Here is a 22,107-nt window from a genome sequence, read left to right on the forward strand (position 1 = left end):
CGCATGATGTTGGTTACCGTTCCCCACCGCGTATGTCTTCAGTGTCTCGAGCACAACCACAATACGAAGTCCTGTTCAGACTGTCGGGCGATGGCTTCGAAAACCTTGGGCGAGCAAGCAATGAAGTTACTCGTGGCCCGGCAGTCGACACCGTCGAGCGAGACTCCGAGGAGGTCACGGTCCCGTTTGAAGAAGAGGAGGTCGCTGGACCACTCCCTGAGCCCTAAGTTCTCTTCCTCCCATTCGAGGTCCTCTGGACACAACCGGGGAAGAAGCACAAGAAGAAGAAGTCCAAGCGGACTTCGACTTCACCTCAACTAGCGTCCTTTGTCGAAAGAGGTAAGGAGCATCGACGTTCTCGGCAAAGTTCCGCGGAACCAGAGTCGACTTCACGCCTACCCCCCTTTCTGGAAGCTAGAGGGACTCCCATTCAAATAAAATAATCTTACGTGGCCATGCGCATTTGAGCGGATCGAACCAGCTGGAGTGCCTTCGGACCCCACGTGGTCGGGAGCGGCCCCATTGGGTTTGACGCCATCTGCTCTGGCTACATTGCTGTTGGGGCCTACGGATCTGAACCTGAATCTGGTTTGACGCCGGTTGTGCAACACAACCTGCCCCTGTGTCAAACCCGAAGTCTGTGCCTGCGACGTCACCGATGCCTGTCGGTGGCTCAAGCCCCATCCTCATCCCAGACGACACGGAGCTGGAACTGCGTCGATCTACACCGATTCCGACAGAACTCAGAGGTTCTATGTTGTCGTCTGAGCACTTTGAAGACGTGCTAGGCTCAGGAGAGTAATGCAAGGGGCCCTGGTCAAGTTCAAAGACTCTTGTGCTACGGTTAGATCCTTGGGCCTTTCCTCCACTCCTCGTGGCCAGACTTCCTTTCCCCCCTTTCGTGGCAATGGAAGAGGTTTACAGCCACGTCAGCCCTACCCCAACCGCCACCGTCCCACACAGACTTCCCAGGCCGTATGTGGACGTGGACGCAGTGCATTCCAATCTCGGAATGGAGACCAGAAGTAGTCTACCACACTGCCCCCAGCAGCCACAGCCTCCAAGCACTCCTAGGCTGACACTGCGGGGCCACACTACTCAGGTTGGTGGGAGAATTCGTATTCATCTAACCCACTGGAGATCCATCACATCTGACAAGTGGGTCTTGCAGATCGTCCAGGAGAGCTAAGCTCTACCGTTCCTTTTTTTTCCCCCTACTATTCTGCCAATTCAGGAACGGCTGACAGGGGATCATTTAAAGTTGCTCCAAGAGGAAGTTACAGCTCTTTTGGCCAAGGGAGCTATAGAAAGGGTCCCAGTTTCAGAAGTAGACAGTGGCTGCTATTCCTGCTACTTTCTGATTTTAAAGAACAACAAGGGGCTACGGCCCTTTTTAGATATTCGGACCATCCATCTCTTCCTCAAAAAGGAGAAATTCAAAATGCTCACTCTGGCTCAGGTCTTGTCTGCCCTAGACCAGGAAGACTGGATGGTAGCGTCGGACCTGCAGGATGCGTATTTTCACATTCCCATCCTGCCGGGCAACAGGCGTTACCTGCGGTTCAAGGTAGGTCGCAAGCACTTTGGGTTTACCTTGCTCTCCTTCGGCCTTACCAGTGCCCCTCGGGTGTTCACCAAGGTGATGGCGGGGTCGCAGCTCATCTGCGCAGGTTAGGGGTGTCGGTCTTCCCCAACCTCGACGACTGGCTGTTGAAGGCGTCCTCGTCCCAGGCAGTCGTCTCCCACCTTCAGACTACGGCAAACCTCCTGCATTTGTTTGGGTTTTCTATAAACGTTCCAAAGTCACACCTGACTCCTTCTCAGATGCTCCCTTTCATTGGAGCTGTTCTAGACACACTGCAGTTTCGGGCTTATCCTCCAGAGCAGCGAGTCCAGGATAGTCAGGCAATGATTCCGATATTTCAGCCTCTATCCTGGATTTTGGTGAGACTGACTCTGAGGTTGTTGGACCTCATGGCCTCCTGCATCCTGTTGGTAAGACACGCAAGATGGCGTATGCGGGCTCTGCATTGGGACTTGAAGTTCCAGTGGGCACAACATCAGGGAAATCTCACCAACAGATTTCAGATCTCGGAAGGAACTGCAAAAGATCTGCAGTGGTGGTTAACCAATTGCAATTAGGTCAACGGCAGACCCCTCTCCCTTCCTCAACCAGATCTCGCAGTCGTGACAGATGCGCCACTTCTGGGATGGGGAGGCCTTCTGGGAGAGGTGGAAATCAGGGGATGTTGGTCTCCAGCGGAGTTGGAGCTCCACATACATTTGTTGGAGCTCTGAGCGATTCAGTTAGCATTGAAAGCATTTCTTCCCTCTGTCAAGGGGAAGCTAGTGCTGGTGTTCACGGACAGCACCACTGCCATGCGGTACTGCAACAAGCAGGGCGGGGTGGCATCGTGGACTCTTTGTCGAGAGGCTCTGCATCTTCAGACATGGCTGAAACAGCAGAGCGTAACCCTGCTGGTTCGACATCTGGCACGTCCTCTGAAGCCAGGGCGGATAAACTCAGCCGTCGATGCCTAGCAGATCATAAGTGGCGTCTCCAGTCAGGGGTGGCGTAAGGTCTCTTTCAGCAGTGGGGAGAACCTTGGTTAGGATTTGTTCGCCTCCGCAGAGAACGTGCAGTGTCAGCTGTACTGTGCGCCAGAGTTTCCAAGGCGGCTATCACTCGGGGACGCCTTTCATCTCGAGTGGAGTTCAGGCCTGTCGTACACCTTTCTGCCCATATCACTTCTTCCCAGGGTTCTGAAGAAGATCAGGAGCGACCGTGCCCAAATCATTCTTGTGGCACCAGATTGGGCAAGGAGAGTCTGGTATCCAGAGCTTCTGAGAATGAGTGTTGATCCTCCGATCAGGCTGCCCCTTTCGGAGGATCTTCTGTCACAGCAGCAGGGGAGGGTTCTCCGCCCGAACATGTCAACCCTATGCCTCACTGCATGCAGCGACAGTTGATAGCCTTTAACCTTCCTCCCGAAGTCTGTAACGTTATTCTGACGGCCAGACGGCCCTCCACTAGACGGTATATGCCTGACGTTGGCCGAAATGTGTATTATTTTGTAGAGAAAGGTCCATTGACCCTCCTTTCTGCTTCTCATTCTACTGTCCTTTTATTCATTCTACCCTTTGACCAGCAGGGCTCTGCCTTGGGAACTCTCAAGGGTTATCTTTCTGCTTTGTCTGCTTTTTTGCGGCTGCCAGACCAGCCCTCTCTCCAAGTCTCCTATTGTAAATATATTTCAAAAAGTGCTGACTCACTTGTTTCCACCCACGCCCCTTTTCATGCCGCAGTGGGACCTTAATTTGGTACTCACTTACCTGATGTGTACTCTCTTTGAGCCTTTGCACAATTGTCCTCTGGCTGTTGACCATCAAAATAGCCCTCTTCGTGGTGATTACATCGGCCCGCAGGGTGAGTGAGTTGCAGGCGTTATCCAGCTTGCCTCCTTATCTTATGTTCTTTCCGGACAAGGTAGTGCTTCGCACCAGGGCATCCTTTTTGACAAAGGTTGTGACCCCATTCCACCTCCTCTCCATCCCTCTAGGGAAGAGGAGCTTCTCCACCGACTGGACCCAAAAAGAGTGTTGCCATTTTACCTTGACCGCACAAAAAAGTTCCGGGAGGATGACCAACTTTGTGGGGAACGTGGAAGCAAAGAAGGAAAGGGCAGTGCAGAAAAGAACCATCTCTCGCTGGGTCGTTCCCTGCATCAAGATTTGTTATGCCTTGGCAAAGAAGCAGCTCCCTGAGGGATTAAGAGCCCATTCCACCAGGGCAAAGGCTGCGACTACAGCCTTGGCTCGGGGTGTCCCATTCCAAGACGTCTGTCAGGCAGCAACGTGGGCATCTTTGCACACGTTTGCAAAACATTACTGCCTTGATGGGCAAGTATGCAGGGACGGACATTTTGCCCGTTTTAGTCCTGCTAGACTTTTAAGTCTAGATTTGGAGTCCGCAACCCACTGCCGAGATGGTATGGCTCGGGTATCTGGTTCAAAGGTTAGGAATCTGCAGCTAGAAGTCTCTATCAGATAAACAAGTTACTTACCTTCGGTAACGCATTATCTGGTAGAGACCCTATCTAGCTGCAGATTCCTTACAGCCCACCCGTGCCTTCCCGCTTTGCGGACTGATGTTGTAGGGCTAGGGTTGTTCTCCTTTTCAGGGTCCTAGTTTTGCACACGATTAAGTCAGTTGCTTCGTGGTTCTGCGCTTCTGGTGTGAAAAATCCCCAAAATACTGATGTCCGCGCGCCTGGATGGTGCCTATGTAGGTACTGCAACGTTCTAACTGATGCTGCCGATGACGTCACGCGGAGCCGAAGGAAGCCACCCGACGTCGCGCGCAAGGGTTATTGCTTAGCAAAAGTTTCCGGATCCAGCCTGACGCCTGGGAAATTCAAAGGTAAGTAATCTGCAGCTAGATAAAGTCTCTACCAGATAATGAGTTCCCGAAGGTAAGTAACTTGTTCTTCAAGTAAAATGTTAGTTTTGGTATAATAAAATCAAATCACTGCAAAACTCTTTTTATAGAGATTTTTCGCACAGCACTAAAACAGTCAACTTCTGCTCCTAAACTGCAAACCTATTGCAATGTATTGACAGATTTTTTCTTTCTTCTCAATGCAAAACATTTCTACCCTAAGGATCAACTTAACTTGGTATCATTATTTCGTGCCTCGAAAGCTCTGATGTTCCCCCTCACAGAATTCTGCTAATCTTTAGTTTACTCCTCCATTAGTATTCCAAATATCAATTGAGGAGCACAAACCTGTCACTGCTAGCTGCCTTAAAATGTTCTCACTTGGGGCCTGATTCAGAGTTTGTCGGTGCAGGGCTGCCCCATTCCCGCACCGCTAAACCCATTGTTGAATCGCTTGCTAGATTATGAGTTTTCGCCTAGTCTGGAGGGTGCTTTTTGGCGTTCCCCATGTTGTATCTATAAAATAGGCACTGCAATGGGAACGTTAAAATCAGTACCTGCATGGCATGGACTGCTGCTGTCCATGTTGTGCAGGTACTCTGGTGCAATATTTGCCCCCCGCATGCACCCTATGGCCCAGGGCCTTGTTTCCTATCCGCCACGGTTTTCATGGTGGAGAAACCGTCATGAAAACTGTGGTGGAGATGAAACTCGTAATATGCTTGACAGGACCGTGGCGGTCCTGCTAAGCATATTGCGGCCTCAAGACCGCCGCGCCACTGCCAGGAATTTCTGATCCCAGGGCAGCCCGACCGCCCTAGTTGTAATAGGGCGGTCGAAAGACCGCCGTTCCCTCGCAAGTCTGGCAGTCCCGCCAGACTCGTAATTAGCCCCTTAGCCCCTTAGTCCTGGATGTTTTGCCAGACTTGATTACTCAGATTCTGATGTTTTTTCCACACAATCATATCTGTTAACACTTTATTGAGGGACCTCTCCTGGAAACCTTATGGAGTAATATGCAAGGAAGATTAGCAGAAAAGGGAGTGGAAAGGAAGGTAGGAGGCAAATGGTTAACGAGAATTAGGAAAGGGAGGCAGAGGTGGAGGGTTGCAGAGCTCATGTGAAGGGGATGAGAGAGTAAAGAAATGAAGGAAAATGGAGGTGAATAAAGGACCAGCGGGAGGGAATAAGGAAGAAGGAAGGGGACGGGAGTTTTGAATGAAAAAAGACATACTTTCAATGCCCATGTGTGATGCATATTATAGAAACACCTTCTGTAACAAACGTCTCGCTGAGCTGCATTAAAAATACAAAATTTAAATTTCTAATGAAGGCATTTTGCTGCTATTGATGTTTTACGCCAGGCTACTAGTAGTGGCTCTTTTTTAGTATTTTCATAGTGTTACAAATATTTGATTATTTAAAAGCAAGATTTATAATATTTGTAATAGATTTGACATGCGGCAGGTGTCGCTTCTTGCTCAGCTACGTATCTATAGTCCCATTGTCCTTTCAAGATGGTTTACAACATATGCTAAAGGCTGTGGAGTGTTTACTGTTGCTAATGCCAAGATTCTTTTCTTAAGGGTGCCACAGTTTCTGAGATCAAGAAACAATATCGACTACTTTCTCTTAAATTTCATCCAGATAAAGGAGGAGATGAAGTCATGTTCATGAGGATTGCAAAAGCATATGCAGCGTAAGTGAAATACTACCTGTTTTGTATATAATGTTTTCAGGCTAATTTTGGACACTTTTAGGTATCCTATTATTTAAGGGTTGGCTTCAATATTCTTTTCATTTCCCTGGTTAATTTTGATCGTTTTTCTGTGGATGTTTTAGTGTTAATATTGATGAGATATCGTTAATCTAAATAAGCTGAGCTTGCTCCTTCTGGCTTTCTTTTCCTTAGGTTATCGATTGTTTAGCATTCTGCATTAGTTGATGTGTTCTGACAATGCTTCCAACTTCTTTAATTCTCTTGTTATTTACATTCTGGATCTGATAGTTGGGTGTGGCTTGAAAGCACAACTGTTATACGTTCTGTTGTCACTGGAAAAAGTTTTAAGAAGCATTTCTGAGAGAAGGGCTTAGGCTCTGTCCACATGTTGGTCTTCGTCTCTCCAAACCTTTGATTCTCAAGAAAATCTGTGCTTCCACTGAGAATGCTTTTTGTACCTTTTTGGTGATAAAACGCATTTCAAATGCCACAGGTCTGATATACTGATCATGAAAAGTTATGACAAGGTATTAGACCTAACTTTATTAATTGTAACATATGTTAAAACCAGTAGGGCTTTTAGTAACAGTTAATATTACACTGTGATAAAACTTGTAAACAAATATTTTGTTGCATTGCTACTGGGTAACCCCTTTTTAGGTCGAGCTTGGGCAGCGCATGCGCTGCTCTGAGAGGCATGCTGTAATCAGGTATGGACTTAATGCTCCACCCTTTTTCCGCCCAGCTTTTCAATTGGTTCCTGTCCTTTCTAAATGGTTCCTTTTGATTCATGAATAGGTTTAGTAGTCCCTCCTTAGTACCACCTTGTCTCCATTTGTAACCTCCCATGAGAACTGGACTTTTTACTTGTGTTGTTACATGGTCTGTTGTATCTACTGTCTGTGAGCACTATTTTCTTTAATGTCTTTATTCTAGCTGCTGTTGCAGACGCGACAGGCTCTCCCTAACCCACCCTGTTTTCATGACAGCACTTTATCTTTGAAAAATGCTCCCTACACAGCGCAGCACTTTTGCACGCCATATGCTGCTTAACAAATGCTTTTTTGTAAAAGCGCCCCATACTGCGTTTTCACTTTAATGGTGGCCTTGCACCTTTCTTTAGATGAGCCGCGTCTAAAGAAAGGGGTGTGGCCGCCATTAAAGTTAAAGCCCGGCATGAGGCTTTTTTACAAACAAGCATTTGCTATGCAGTAGGTCTCGCATTTACAAGAATTCAAGCTATTTGCATGGTAAATGACAATACCTTTTATTTATGTGTTAAAAACCAACACATAAATAAAAGGCATGATCATTTACAATGCCAGTAGCTCAAACTTTTGCAAATGCGAGACCTATTGCATTTCAAATGCTTATGTGTTGGTTACTCCCTGACAAAGCCTGGATGTAAAAGATTTGCACTGTGCTAATCCTTGTTAGCTTCTCTTGGAAAAGGTTTGTAAATTGTTTTGCCCAATCTTAGTTTGTACATATTTGTAATTTTAGGCCTGTATACCGAATGGTTGCTTCGTGGAAACGCTTATCATCTTCTGTGAAGGTCTTAGCTGTGTTTGGTGAAAAGCCAATAATAGCAGCTGTAGGCTTAATGATTCATTGGAAAAAGTATTTCTGATCCACAGATCTGAACAATTTATTAAAAGTAACGATAAAGGCTGTATGCCTGTATTTTTTTTTATTGTGTTTAAGTGAATCGATCTTTATGGGCAGATTAATATTACTACACCGGGTTAATGCCTGTAGGCAGTTATTTTGCTTGCTGGGGTCTCAAGGATTACCGTTTTAGGCGAGGGTTTTGATTAACCATCTGAAAAATGAGTGGGGAGGAGGGGTGGATAGAAAATTTGCATTGTGATAATCCTTGTTAGGCCCTCTTAAGAGGGGGCTATATATTATGTCAAATGTAATTAGGTACAGAGTTGTAATTTTATGACTACATGCCAGATGGGGGCCAGAAAGCTTGTGCTCAATAATGAAAGTCCGCGTTGGTTATGGTGACAAGCTAATGATAAAGGCTTTAGGCATGGTTGGTTTATTAGGGAAAGTTGTTGGATGTCAAGTCTGATCTGTTCCTTATATAAAAAAAAGGCAGTTGTCCTTTCTTATATATGGTGAAAAGTATGTGTTAAAGTCAATTTCAAGGACAGATTGAGTTACATTGTGTTAAAGCCTGTAGACAGGTGTTTGATTAAATGGAAACTCGTCAAACAATAGCCGGCACACCCTGGGTTTAGATGATTGTGCATGGGTTAGTGGGTCAGCCCACTTCAGCCATTTGCTGTATTGCCTTGTGAGTGATGGCATTTGACCTGTGCACATCTGTCTGAAAATGAGTGTGCTTTAGTGTCAAGGTTGGGCGCAAGTGCTTTAGTGTTCCATTTTCTGCTTTAATGGTCCTCTTTCATTTCTTCACTTCTCATTTGTTTTTTCTTGAGTGCCCTGTATCTCCCCAGACAACAGTGACCAAAAGATGCTTATCACTCATTTTCATCTGTAGCGCTCCTCATACCGCCCTGCCAGTGCTTTTAAACCACGCTGCCATCTTTGAATGATATAGTCCATAGTTTAACAATGTATCTGATAGAGACTACTAGCCTCAGATTCCTTCACGTAGAATTATCCCCAGGCGTGAGACTGGATCCGGAAACTTTTTTGCCACAGCATCTCTGCGTGCCGGGGGCGGGGTGACAGCATGCGACTCCGCCCAGGCGTCGTCCACGCACGTGACATCAGCGAGGTCACATAAGACCCGCCCCGGCTCGCCTACGTCAGTTTTTTCCTTTTCCGCGTGCAACGCGGATCCGATCCTTGCTACGGGGCCCTATTTTCTTCCATTTCTTTTGGTGGAACAGTGTGCGATTGCCTTCGGGCTTTAAGACTTGCACGTCTTGTGGGCATCTTATGTCGGCGACGGACCCTCACCTCATTTGTATATGGTGTTTGGGGGAGGATCACTGTACCACAGATTGTACGGCGTGCCAACAGTTGAAGTCGCGGCGGGAGCGCCGGATGAAACTTCTCTCGGCGAGTCTCTCCAGGTCGACGTCCTCCCCATGGTATGCTTCGGTGGACGGTTTCAGATACGGCTGTGGTAGTCGTCCTCGCCCTTCTCCGATGGCACGTGAGCGTCGCTCCTCGGTGGGTAAATGTCGCAGTTTGTCCCCGGGGGCAGGTTTCCGGCCTACCGGGGACGTGGACTCTCCACGGGTGATGTGGCAACCCGCATGTCGTCCTATCCACCGTTTCCCGGTGTTGGGGCGTCAAGAGTCCAAATGGAGACATGCGCGGCGGCTTTGCAGGCCTCGCTGGCGTCTCCTCCACCTCCTTCCCCTCCTGGGGCTTCAGCGGATCCCTCGCTCTGCGCAGGACTCTCTGGGGCGCCGCCGGTGGCTCCAGCGCCGACTGGTTCGGATCCAGGCTTGGAGGATGTGGTACTGTTGGGATGCAGCTCCTCTGGGGCACCTCCTTCAGGCCGCGGCGTCTCTGCCTCGCCGCAAACTCCTGCGGGGGTCCCTGTGGTGTCGCGGGAGGTCTCCGGGGCTCGGGTCGCATCCTGAGCCCCTCTCGGTCCTTTGACACGGTGTTCCTGTCTAAGGCCGAGGTGATGCCGCTATGGTGCCGGCAGCAGCTGGACCGTGCGGAGCCACAGGGGTCGGTGGACCCTCCTCGTCCTGCACCGGGTCGAGGCCGAGGGAAGACCCCTCGTCCCTCTCCGGGCCCCTCTCCGGGCCCCTCTCGTCCCTCCCCAAAGGCGGCTGTCTCGTCAGAGGTTGAATCGTCCCTGGCGTCGCCACATGGGTTGCCGAGCGATCTTCGCCTCATTCTGGGCTGCGGCTGGCGGAGGGTTTCATGCCACTCCCCAGGCCCGTCTCGTTCCCCCATGCCGGTGGCTGCCTCGGCGGGGGTCTGGTCTGTGTCACTCCGGCACCGCCCCGGGGCCGGTGCCGCTCCAGCTCTATTCCGGTCCCCGGTGCGGGGTGACTTTGAGGTACCTTGTCCGGTGACGCTGACTGGTGCCGACGTCCTACCTCAAGCAGCAGACTCTATGGCGCCACGCAGGGGTCGTACCGCGGATTCGTCTTCGGACGCTCCTTCTCTGGAGGCAGGCTGTATCTTGGTGTCGTCCTCCCCGTAGACTGGTCGCCATGTGGTGTCTTTTTCACCGGCGTCGAAGGGCGGCTTCCCGCCCTTCCTGAGGCAGAGGTGTTCGTCGGAAGAGCGGCAGGTCCCTCATTCTTTGGCTCCTTCTGACTTAAAGGTCTGGCCCTTGCCCGCCCTGCTGGGCCTCTGGGACGGCCGCCTTAGTTTGCAGCCGTCGCCCACGGAGGAGCTGCTTTCTCCACCGAGGGGCCCTACGGAGGCAGGTGCGGCCTTTGCTCACGCGGTGTCCACGGCTGTGGGCATTCTGTGCATGGGTGACCCGGTGGCTCACTTTCCGGTGGACCATCTATTGGAGGTCAACACCAGGGCTCTGGTAGGAGGGAAATCTTACTTCCCTTTGAAGGTTCGCTCCTTTCTTCCTTGATGGGGGCTTGGAGGAGTCCTGCCTCAGGGGACCCAGTGCCTCAGCATCTTCTGCACCGGCGCCGCGTGACCCGGCGTGTCTTTCCCTTCCCCCCCTGAGCCGCCAGCCCCCTTTTGCAGATTGCTTTTCCCTCCCTGCCGCCACTGTTGGCTCCGCTGTCCCGAGATGCCCGCTGGCTGGACTCTTGGGGACGCAACATGTTCGCTTCGACCAGCGCGGCCCTGCGGGCCCTTAACACCTTGTGTGCTGGCTAGGGCCTCCTCCTGTTTGTGGGACTCGGCTGAGTCTCTGGGATCTGCAGCGTCCCAGGAGTCTGGCCTGGTGGACTTACGACATCATGCATTGGATGGCCGGGAGGTTGCGGCGATTATTCTCCGCTCCGCTCTGGACATCTCAGAGGTGCCTGGCCGGGCCATGGCTTCCTCAGTCGCTCTCCGTCACCATGCTTGGCTTAGGGACGGAGTATTCCCTGAGACTATTCGGGAGCGACCCATCGACCTTCAGTTTGATGGCAGCCTGTTGTTCCATGCCCCGGCCGTCACCAACATCCAAAGGCCCATGGCAGGGCTCTATCCCCCTCCTCCGCCTTATCCTCCTCCTCTGTCCCCTCCTCAGTGACTTCTGAGTTGGGTTGATTCTGGGCCTTCTTAAGCTGGCTGTTCTGGCTGTTCAGTTTGTTTTCTCGCCGTTTATGTCCTTCCTTGAGACTTTGGCATTGTTGGCTGCTGGACGGGCCCTTGTGTTGATTGTGTGTGGTTTTGCAGGAGTTGTTGCGCAGGCTTGGCCCTGAGATTGGGCCTTCTGCTTTGCTTGGGCTGCTTGTTAAGCCTTCAGCGGGGGTGTTTTTTCCCCCGTGGCTCTTTTGTTTTTCCTCTGCTGCGGAAGTTCTTCCAAAGAGGGTTCTCTTATCTTGGGACTTAACGTACCCTATGGGGGGTAGTGGTAGCCGACATATGGCATGCGCTCTGCTACAGGGTTCTGGTCGCCTTCGGGTGCTGGTTCTCCATGGCGTTTAGGTAGGTTGCTTTTGCTTCCTGAGGTCGTGTGCGCGGCCACTCGTAGTGGTGGCCCGGGCATCTCCTCCTCTCCCTGCTCCTGTCCTGCGGTCTGGGATGATCCTGTGTCTCCCTTGCCGGGCGCCGCCTACTCTGCTTCCCTGGGGCCTCGGGCTGTTCTTCTTGCTTCTGGCTTTGACTGCCGGCGCTGTTCTGGCTGGCAGGCTGCTTTCCAGATGGAGTGGGTTCGCCTTCTTTTCCCTAGTTTCCTTGGGCCCTCTAGGCTTCTTCTTTTCTTCTGCTTTCCTCTTCGGTATTGCGCGGAAGCTATGTTGCCTTGTGGGGGAGTGGGGTGCTTCGGCCTCTCAGTCCTTGCCCTTGGTTCCTCTGCTGTGAGTGTATGAGCCTCTTCAGCCTTCTTTCCCTCCTACACCCCCTTGGGGTCGGTGGGGTCCTGCTTGTGGGGGTTCCCTTGGCCTGGCAGGGGCGAGGTTCTACCTGTTCCACAGATCAGGTCCCCTGTGGGGCCCTCTGTTCTGCATGGGCTGATGGGGTACTTTCGCAGACCCTCCTTCCCAGGGGGAATTGCTAGGGTATCTATTCTACGTGAAAGAATCTGCGGCTAGTAGTCTATCAGATGTACGAGTTACTTACCTTCGGTAACGATGTATCTGGTAGAGACTATTCTAGCCGCAGATTCCTTCACGGCCTCCCCTTCCTCCCCTATTCTGCGAGGACCCTTGGATTGGTCTTCGGTACTCGCCTCCCGCTCGGGGCTGTGTCTCCTGTGAGTCCCTTCCTTGTTCTTGACGGGTGGCTCGTCTGGGGGCGGTTCATTCCTCCTTTGAAGGATGGGGTTCCGGTGCCCTGCTGCTCTGGCTGCTTCAGTTTTGGGGGGGATTGCTTTCTATCCCTGTCCTCCCTCCCCTCCTTCCATTGCTATCCTCTGCTTAAGGGTTAACTGGCCTTGTCTGTCCCTTGTGGGTGATTGCCCTCTAGGTTGGGGTGGCTTGGAGGTTTGTTGTCCCGGTCTGTCTTGGGACTGGTTCCATTCCTTGCTCAGGATGGGGGGGGGGGTGGTTTCTATGTGTGCCATGCCTTTTACGCATGTTCTTGCCTCCGGGGCACAGGGATGGGAGGTTGTCTATGTGCTGAAAGGGTGACTGCGCAGGTTTCTGCTTGTTCTTATTTTTTCTTTCCCTGCCCTTGGGTTTTGCGGTGTCGGTATTACTCTGGTGGAGTCGTTGGTCACCGGTTCTTTCCAATTTTTCTGCTCTTCGCACACTGTTCACTGTTACCATGCTTCCACAGTTTATCGGGTGGTTCCGCGTTCTGGTGCGGAAAAGTTCCCATGAAGAAAACTGACGTAGGCGCGCCGGGGCGGGTCTTATGTGACCTCGCTGACGTCACGTACACGGACGACGCCTGGGCGAAGTCTCGTGATGTCGCCCTGCCCCCGGCGCGCATGGATGCTGTGTCAAAGTTTCCGGATCCAGTCTCACGCCTGGGGATAATTCTACGTAAAGCAATCTGCGGCTAGAATTGTCTCTACCAGATACATCGTTACCGAAGGTAAGTAACTCGGACTTTACCATTCCAAGGTGACTGTCCTGTTTAGAAGTAGCATGTTGGCCACCTTGAAATGGTACAACAATAAAATACTGTGCGCAGTTCTCAGATCACTGCCCATTGTGCTGTTTATTGGGCAGCCAGCTTAGAATGATATTGCATATGGTGTATTATATTTTTTTCTCTTTTCAAAGACAACCGGCACACTGCTTCTAAACGTGCTGGCCATGTTTGAACCATGTTACACTATGCACAGCACCATACCAAGATGGCAGTACTTTTTTAGTAAACTTTTTTGTTGTGCCCAACACGTTTATTATTTGATGTTTATCATGCATAAGCTTGTTGAATTTATTTTAGTTTCTTGTTATGGGTGTATTAGGACAGAAGAGTCAGTTGCATGGTGATGGCTGTGCCCTGCCCTAAGTGCCTTAACTATAATAATACCTTGATCTCTGATGCAGATTTATGTTGTCTTGAGTGAACACAGATCACATTGTGCAACATGGTGTATTCCGCATCTCTGCGTGCCATAGTTATCCGTCTTTACGTCAGATCGTATTCAGAAAACAGACTGGTAGTGTTGATGTAACACCACGGCACGTGGCCAGAATGTAGTGTTTGCAACGTCCAGCTCAGCATTACTATGCAACGTAACTGTGCATGTTGTAAAATAGACATGTCCTGCTGTATTATGTCAAATGCAGAAGACACACTGTTGCCCAGTGAATACATTCTGGATGATGAAGTGGTCATACCTTTGTCAACCACAGCCAAAGGCTTTTCCATATTTACCCTCTCACGCAATCTCTCTGAATCTTCCTGCTGAGAAATCTTCCATAGCTCATTGTATATTTCATACTTCCATACAAGAAGCACTTTTGACATGGGTTTCTGGGACCTAGTGAAAAATCCCTGAGATCCAGGTCATCCGAAAGAAGGTGTTGTTTCATCTGGGAAAATGTTGAGATCTTTAGCTAATCTAGGCATAACTTCCCAACGCTTTATGATGTCACCACTCCTGCGTGTTCTGATTGTACATAGTGTAGGTCGGGCCTGTTGATCTTAAACCCTCCCGTGTTATCCAGGAATCTAGACTGACATTTATCTGTGTCTAGGGGCAAAAGCAACCAACCCCGCTGATCGGGGTCTGATATATTGTATTGTATGATCCATTATGGAGCATGGCATCTAATGTATCCTCACTGTACTTTGTGTATTGTTGCCAATGTTCAAAGCGTGCAAATGTGGGAATGTGAGGTATGTTCAAATCTTTTGCCTTAGCTAAACCACTACAGGAAGTTTGTTGCACTGTTTTATTCAGGAAAATCATTTGATGTGGAATGAGGCATGCTCTAAGTAACCTCTCCTTTCCCTGAACCTGCCAATCTTTTGTTCCCCAGACAGATTTTTTCTCTATTGCCCTTCCAAAAGTCGAAACCCTGTATAGACAGTTGGGAAATAAAGGAAGAAGAGTAATTCAGCTTGGCGTTTGTGAGCATATTCTTCTTTGCAGTTCGAGGTGCAAGCCTATAGTAATTAGAGGCTGTGTCTGATGGGTCAAAACCAGAAAAATATGCACATTTTTGTACAAATGTTTTTGAACTACCTTTTGGTGGTGTTGCACAGTGTTCCCATTGGGTGTAATTGTAAACAGCATGTGGGATACTTTTTTTGTATAAAAAAAGGACAACCATAATGTTCATAGCTATACATAAGCCTGTCGCAGGTATTGCGATCTTTTTGGACTGGGATAGGAGCCCAAAGAGGTGAAAGGCTACTGCCTTAACCAGGAGTTAAGCAGCATGAGCGCGGTGGGGTCAGCATACCGTGAAGTGATCAGTAGATGTGAACAGGCCATTTTTACTTGTGTGAGTGAGTCTTACTGGCTCACCCATTTGAATTTCTGCTGCTGTGTGCTTAACTCACCCTGCATTGGTTTGGTCTCTATTGCTATGTAAAACGTTTTTGTTGTATGTGTGCCTGTGAATTGCACAATGCATGAAGGATGTGGTGCGATGCAGTGTGTGTGTTATATGCATGTGTTGGGTGTATTTGTGCCTTTGAATTGTACTATACATGGAAGATTCTGGGTTCCATTTGGGAGACCCTGGGCTAGCTGAAGGAACATGGACTTGGGCCTATCTTAGAAAGGAGTTGGGGCTGATAGGAGAACCATAATGGGTTGGGCGGAGGACCTGAGCTAACCTTTTGATACACATCACGGTGGATGACATCCATGTACGAGTCCCCATGGCTTGTGTTGTGGGGGTATTAGATTTGGAGTGGTTCTGTTGTGTAGTTCATAGGAGTCCCCCAGGACCTTCATGTTTTGGATGACCTAAACTGAGGGCTTGGTTTTCCAACCGCTTCCGGACACCCCCACAGGATATGTCACCTTTTACACCAGCTAGCTCTACAGTGCGACTACCACCCTCCTGTAATCTACAGTCGTGTATGCAGTCTTTGTCAACCACTAAACATGACAACCCTGATTCTGCATGGATCGTAGAAAACAGTACAGTACGTTTCGCTCAGACACTCGTGCTTGCTTTCTCTCAGAAAATACACAGATTGGTGATTAGGACGTTTCAGTAATTACTTAATGGTCCAGTGACACTCTGGTGTAAAACATGTGCTGCGACAATCAGGAGACAGAAGCATATGAAAGAGATTGCTAGTACCAATATGTTAAATAGGAGATACATTTCTACCATAGTGCTAATAAAATGAACATAAGTAGTTCAGATGAAAACAGTAGCCCTTGCATATTCCTAAAATGCACGCCTTAAGTATTTCGCTAAAATTTAGGTGTGTATGAGTATCGCTATGTGTATCTGTAGCCAAGAAATCCCCAGGGAATAACCAGACATCACCTGACGGTTCAGAACGAAGGACCCCGTCTCTGCGTTGAGGATGACCACCTGCAAGGGATGTCAGACCGCTGTGTGTCGAAGATTTGGCATGCAGGAACCCTGTCTCAGCTTGGAATGATTCTCCACTGATTTGTGTGGGGAGGGTCTTTTATACTAAAGCGGTCACTCCAGGGTTTTTTCTAGGCTCAATACGTTTTTAAAACAACCACGGATATTTTTAAAACCATCACCAATGCTTTTCTAAACAAGTTTGATCATACACAGCTGGATGTTGGCCAAGGATGAAAAAAAGTAGTGACCTTTATACAGAATAAATCTGCTGTGCCTGGGGGGGGGGGGGACATGTTTATGTACGTCAGGTACAGGGATTTATGATTGAATGCTTAGAGCCTGGTGTCGAGGAGACAGGGGCAAGCTACTAGTTAAAAAGGTCACATGTTGTCGTGTGGATGGAACAATCTATGTAAAGATGGGGTATACATTGATGGGACTATCCCAAAAGACATGACGGCTCCTGCTTTGATAGACTGCTTTCTGGAAGAAGAGCAGTGCTGAAGAGAGGCCATTTTAAAACCGATCCCAGCATAAACTTTTTTTTTTTTTTATCAGAGTTTTATATAGCGCAAACTTGACCTGAATCGGGTATCAGAGCTCTTTACATAGCACCTGTTGCATTACATGAGGCACATTAATTTTTGTTAGGCACGGGAGATTAAGTGGTTTGCTCAGATTCGCAGGATGTTCAGCGTCATTGCCGAGACTCTAACACTGTTCCCCAGATTCGAGGTCGACCGCGCTAGCCGTTAGGCCAACTCCTCCCCTTAAAGACCTTAAAGATTCGGACTGTAGATCACATTTGGTGTCTGTAATGAGCTATGAGAAGGAGTGCTTAAAGGCCTCCAAAGTTGTTAACTGTCTAGCAGCCAGTCTAGCTGTGCAAGGAGGAGAAGCTCTGCAAGACTTCTGCATTTGACCAGGACTGCGGGCAATGTCCTGTCAGTCTCCCAGCTGGGTGAGGGAACATCACCCACGGATTCAAGACCACCTGCCCCTCAGCACCAGTGCCTGCCTGCTTGCCAAGCCAAGTATGCCTGGTAAGGAAGAGGACTGGGAGTAGCGAGATCCAGCCTGTCGATTGGATTCCTGTAGCGACGTGTGAGGAGGCAGCAGCAGCACCTTCACCGATTGGCTCATTGCCCTTGTGCAGGGTAAAGCCACTAACAAAGCAGGGAGTGGTTCTGGTGGAAAGTGTCGATGGAGGAAGGAGGCAGCTGTAGTGACCCAGGTGGACCCAAGCTGTGACTGATGGCCAGCACTAGGAGTGTCGCACCCACCACCCTTACTTGTGGGGAGGATCCCAAGGAACTTACCAACATTGGAGTAGCATCGAACCGCCCCCCCCCCCCCCCCCCGCTGCCTCTGCTGCAGCACCAAGTGTGAGGAAGACTAGGACCCCTGACCGTTGCCCTCTCAAGATGCGTGTAGAAGATTTACTGGAGGCAGCTGCTGCAGCTTCAACACCTGCGCAGGGGGTGCACCCAGAGATTCTGGTTTCTCAAATCCTGCTGGTGCGGTTAAAACTTAATTTACAAGCCAGGTGGCCAAGGGGGAACTTGCCTGCATGATCGCTTTTTGGCGCTGGAACACTTTTGTCTTTCATAAAACGCCGGAGTGAGACTCCTGAAACTCTAACAACTAGTGGGGCTTAACCTGAATGGGGAATAACCACTACAGCTAGTGAGAGGGAAGCGGAAATCAGTGACCTGTCTATAAAACACTAGAGCCCTTAACTCGGGCACTGTGTGTATTGTTTGTGATTGTACCATTTTACTTTGTGTTCATATATAAATACTCCTTTTTAGGTCGAGGCCTACCTGACAGCGCAGCGGTCTGATTTGCTAAAGACATCGTGGGGACATTCGGAAAGCTATGCTCGAAATGCATTCCACCCGTTGCTTACCATTGACTTTGTGGTTTGTAACTCACATTTTCAGCTTTTCTGCTTGCCGGCTTTATTTGTTTTAGGCTGGCCAGGATGAGATTGTACCTCCCAAAGAGCGCAGCCTTTTTACACCAACTCCCCTTGTATTCTTCCACGAGTGCGCCACTCTGTAAACAGGCATGTAAATCTTGTTCTTATCTTGTCACATTTGCTGCACATTCAAAGACAGAGGCCAAATGTCCGGCTCTGTCTTCTGATGGAGCTTAGTTTTTACTTTTCTTTCTAGGACTTCAGAGTGAGAGGACTTGTGTTTTTTAATTTTATTTCAAAGTATTTTATTGATTTTAATTAACAGATACATCAGCATTACTGTCGCAGGGTTAGCCAAACTTAGCCTGTGTTACAGTCATTACAGGTATATGGGTATTTGCCTAGCTAAACCCCTCTATGTGGCTTGCAGGGAAAGAGAAAAAAGAAAAGAAAGAAAAAGAAAAGGGATAGGGTGATATAAAGAAAGAGACCGGGAAGAAAGGGGTGAAAGCGAGGTACGGGAAAGGCTCTGTAGCGGTGAGTCTGACTGGGGCTATAATCAGCTGACATCCCACTGGTTAACCTACGGCGGGATTTTCAGACCCGCAAGTTCCCCCTCCCCCTTGGTGCTCTTTCGGCCTGTGGCAAGGGCGTACCAGAGTCCCACGTTCCCCTCCCCCAAGGGGGGCCGGGATGTGTTCAAGGGGGATCGTAAGAGTCTAGATGTGTCGAGTGACTCCCACATCCCCCTGGTTGCTGGCCTCCATGGTGAGTTTTGCAAAGCCATGTTGTCCGCGCCTCTAAGGTATGTCACCCAGTTAAGCCAGCCTTTGTATGAGGTCTTGGTTGTATCCTTCCAGTTAGTCAGGACCATTTTCACTGCGGCAGTCAAAAGCAGGTCAAGTAGGTCCCTGTCATTTTCTGATCTTAGTTCTGTAGTCATGAATGCTGTGACGAGGGAGGAGAATTCAGCTATTAAAGTGCAGCACAGTACCTTGTTTATGAGCCCAAAGATTTTGCCCCAGAATGGTTTGAGCAAAGGGCAATAGTAGATAAGATGTGCTAGGTCCATCTTTTCCTTGCGGCAGTTCCAGCACATCTCATCCTCCCTGAGGCCTAGTGTATGTAAATGCGCAGGGGTCCAGAAGGCCTTGTGAAGTAGCCAGAATTTTGTTTGCTATGAAACTGGGGTGATTTTGTTACGTGAGGGAGAGGACCATAGTTTAGCAACTTGTTGCTCGTTGAGTGAGAGCCAGCCTTGTTTTAACCAATAGTTAGTTGTTTTGTCATTAAGTTTGGTGGAGTTTGGGCGTAGACGTTTGTAGAGGTGTTACACCTGATGGCCTAGCGTGTTGATCTTTGCAAGTATTGTGGTCATGATGGTTGGGCAGGTGAGAGATTGGCTCTGGATAGGGCTGTTTTGATTTTCAGGAAGTTGTAGAATTCGATGTCTGTTAGGCCATGTCTAGATTTCAGTACGGCAAACGTGGTGGGATATCCCCCTCCTCTAGCTGTGTTGGGTGGGAGATGCCTTTCTCTATCCATGAGTCCAGGGCTAGGGGTTTCCCTTTGTACCTGATCTTGCTATTAGCCCATAGCGATTCCCATTTCGAGTCCTTTATGCTGATCTCCATTTTGTAGGTCTCGGCTGCGAAGGCTGCGCTTGCGCAGTCTAGCTCCGAGATTTAATGACTTGGAGAAGAGGGGCTTGAACCCGCCCCTCTTCTCCCCTGTTCTCCATTGGCTGGCCTCTTGAATGCTGGCCAGCCATTGGAGAAGAGGTCAGTCATTCAGATTAGGCCCCGTCCTTTTCGGATCGGGGGGCGTGTTTTTTGCAAGAAGTCTCAAGGAGGAGATAACAGCAAAACACGCCCCCGAATCCGAAAACGACGCTGCCTTTCTCCGAGGCATTTCTGCTCTGCCTCTGAGAAAGGCGGTGGTGTGCAGTTTTTACAGCTGATTTTCCTGATATTCCCACAAATATCACCTACAGCAAGCACAAAACATGCAGTCTCCCATTACCAACACTTCAACAGCGGTCTCTACAGCTTTAAAACTGTCCCGATTTGCATACATGGGCCATTTTCTTTTTGCTTTCTGATTCGCTGATGACGGCCACTGATATTTTCGTGCTTGGGGCCTATCTTCTGTCCCAGTCTGACCCTGCAAGAAGACAGACCCCTTAGCGCGTCCGTTCAGTGCACGGGGTTGGGCCCTAGGTAGGATTTGCATAGGCTTACAGGCGTTATTTAATATTAAGGAGTGTGTAAAACACGCGTAACATGCCGTTAACGATGTCCTTGTGTCTGAAGCACAGGGGGCGGGTGGGGCTGGGGGAGGGTAAAACACCAAACTGATCTCACTTTTTGTATTAATAGTTAAGCAACCCCGGAAGGCTCACTGCAGTCCCACTTCCCATCTTCTCATAATATCCTCCTCTTCCGCGTGAGTCGTGACTCTCCACTCGCATTTTAAGTGGGCACTGCCATTCACAACGAGTCGTCGCACTGTCGCTGAGGAGAAATGTGTGAGGGAATGCGAGCGCGCGCGATGCCCTCTGTGGCCCGTGCACGTGCAGGTCTGCAGGGAGCAGCCGGATCTCACGCGCACTGGGTGGAGCGCACATTTCGGCACCGAAGGAGCATGATCTGCAGAAGGTAAGGCGCGAGGCCACTCGCGGTTGTCTACGGTCTGTTATCAAACGTTTGTGCGTGAAACCTACACTAATTCACCAATAATACTTTTTGGGTTCTGGAGCAGCGTGCTACTCGCCGAAAAGCGCCTCGACTCCTCGTCAGGGGAAGCAATTGCGATATTAATGTAATTACAATTACACTCAATTATAACTGTCCTTGTTTTATACAGAGCTGCAAGCAAGCATAGATAGTGTTTTGTATATAAATATATTTTTTTTAATGGTGTGCATTAACTTTGGAATTTTTGCGTCCTTTAAACAAGCAAACAGGAATCTGCATTTGCCTGGAATGCTGAGATCTGCCTTCTTTCAAACACAAAAAAAGCATTTACAATGCAATGGTCTCGGCATTGGTAAAGTTAGAGCTATTGGCATTGCTCATGACAATGCCGTTTCTTTAAATGTTTTAAAAACATAAACAAAAATGTCATGAGCAATGCCAATAGCTCTAACTTTACCAATGCCGAGACGATTGCATTGTAAATGCTTGTTTGTCTATTCTCAGAAGGGCAATTTTTGTGTTTTTAAAAATGGGGCTGGAGGAGTGAAGGTGTTTATTGGCTGTTAACAGTGCCGTTGGGTTTAAGTTGTTCAGTATGGATCTCTCAACTTGTAGCCATACCGGTGTGTACCCACGATGGGGCGAGATCCAGCAGGCCCCTTTTTTTGCTAGTAATACAATCTGAAGTGTTCTGAAGTCTGCTAGGTTTACCCCTCCCAATTTTTTCGCTAGTCTTAGTTTTTTAATGCTAATACGTGCCCTCTTACCCCGCCATAAGAATTTGGTGATCAGGTTATCTGCCTTACGGTGGAAGTCATCTGTGAGCAGGAGTGGGAGCATGCTGATCAGATAGTTGATCATTGGGGTGATCATCATTTTGATCGTTTTGACTCTCCCCCCACCAAGTTATAAAATTTGGGGACCAGGCCTCCAGGAGTTCTTTAATTTTTCTAGCAGGGATTTCTCATTGTGGGCAAGTGTGTCCATGAGGTTGTTCCCAAAGTGTATGCCTGGATATTTAATAAACCCTGTTTGCCAGGCCAGGCGAGAGTTCCCTAGGACATCCCTAGTGCAGTGGATGTTGAGGGGCTTACATTCTGATTTGTCCCTGTTGAGCTTATTTCCTGAATGCCTTGATTATATCTCTATGGTGTCTATCAGGGCCTCAATTGAGGTCTTGGGTTGCTCCACTACAATCAGGAGGTCATCTGCGTATGCGGCCAGTTTTATTTCAGTGTCCTTGATATTGACTCCTTTTATTTTTGCGTTTGCTTTGATGTAGGTGATTAGGGGTTCTAATG

The 22,107-nt window shown here is 49.0% G+C and overlaps 1 protein-coding gene across 1 annotated transcript in view; it reads left to right on the top strand.

The window, feature by feature from the left end:
• Positions 1–22,107, top strand: part of SEC63 (SEC63 protein translocation regulator) — a 669,334-nt gene that overhangs the window by 118,191 nt on the left and 529,036 nt on the right. Inside the window, exon 4 of the mRNA XM_085611209.1 lies at positions 6,025–6,137. Coding sequence (XP_085467335.1) covers positions 6,025–6,137 — 113 coding nt within the window. The remainder of the gene's footprint in view (positions 1–6,024; positions 6,138–22,107) is intronic.

The sequence above is a fragment of the Triturus cristatus genome, chromosome 6, assembly GCF_964204655.1.
Source record: "Triturus cristatus chromosome 6, aTriCri1.1, whole genome shotgun sequence".
NCBI lineage: Eukaryota > Metazoa > Chordata > Amphibia > Caudata > Salamandridae > Triturus > Triturus cristatus.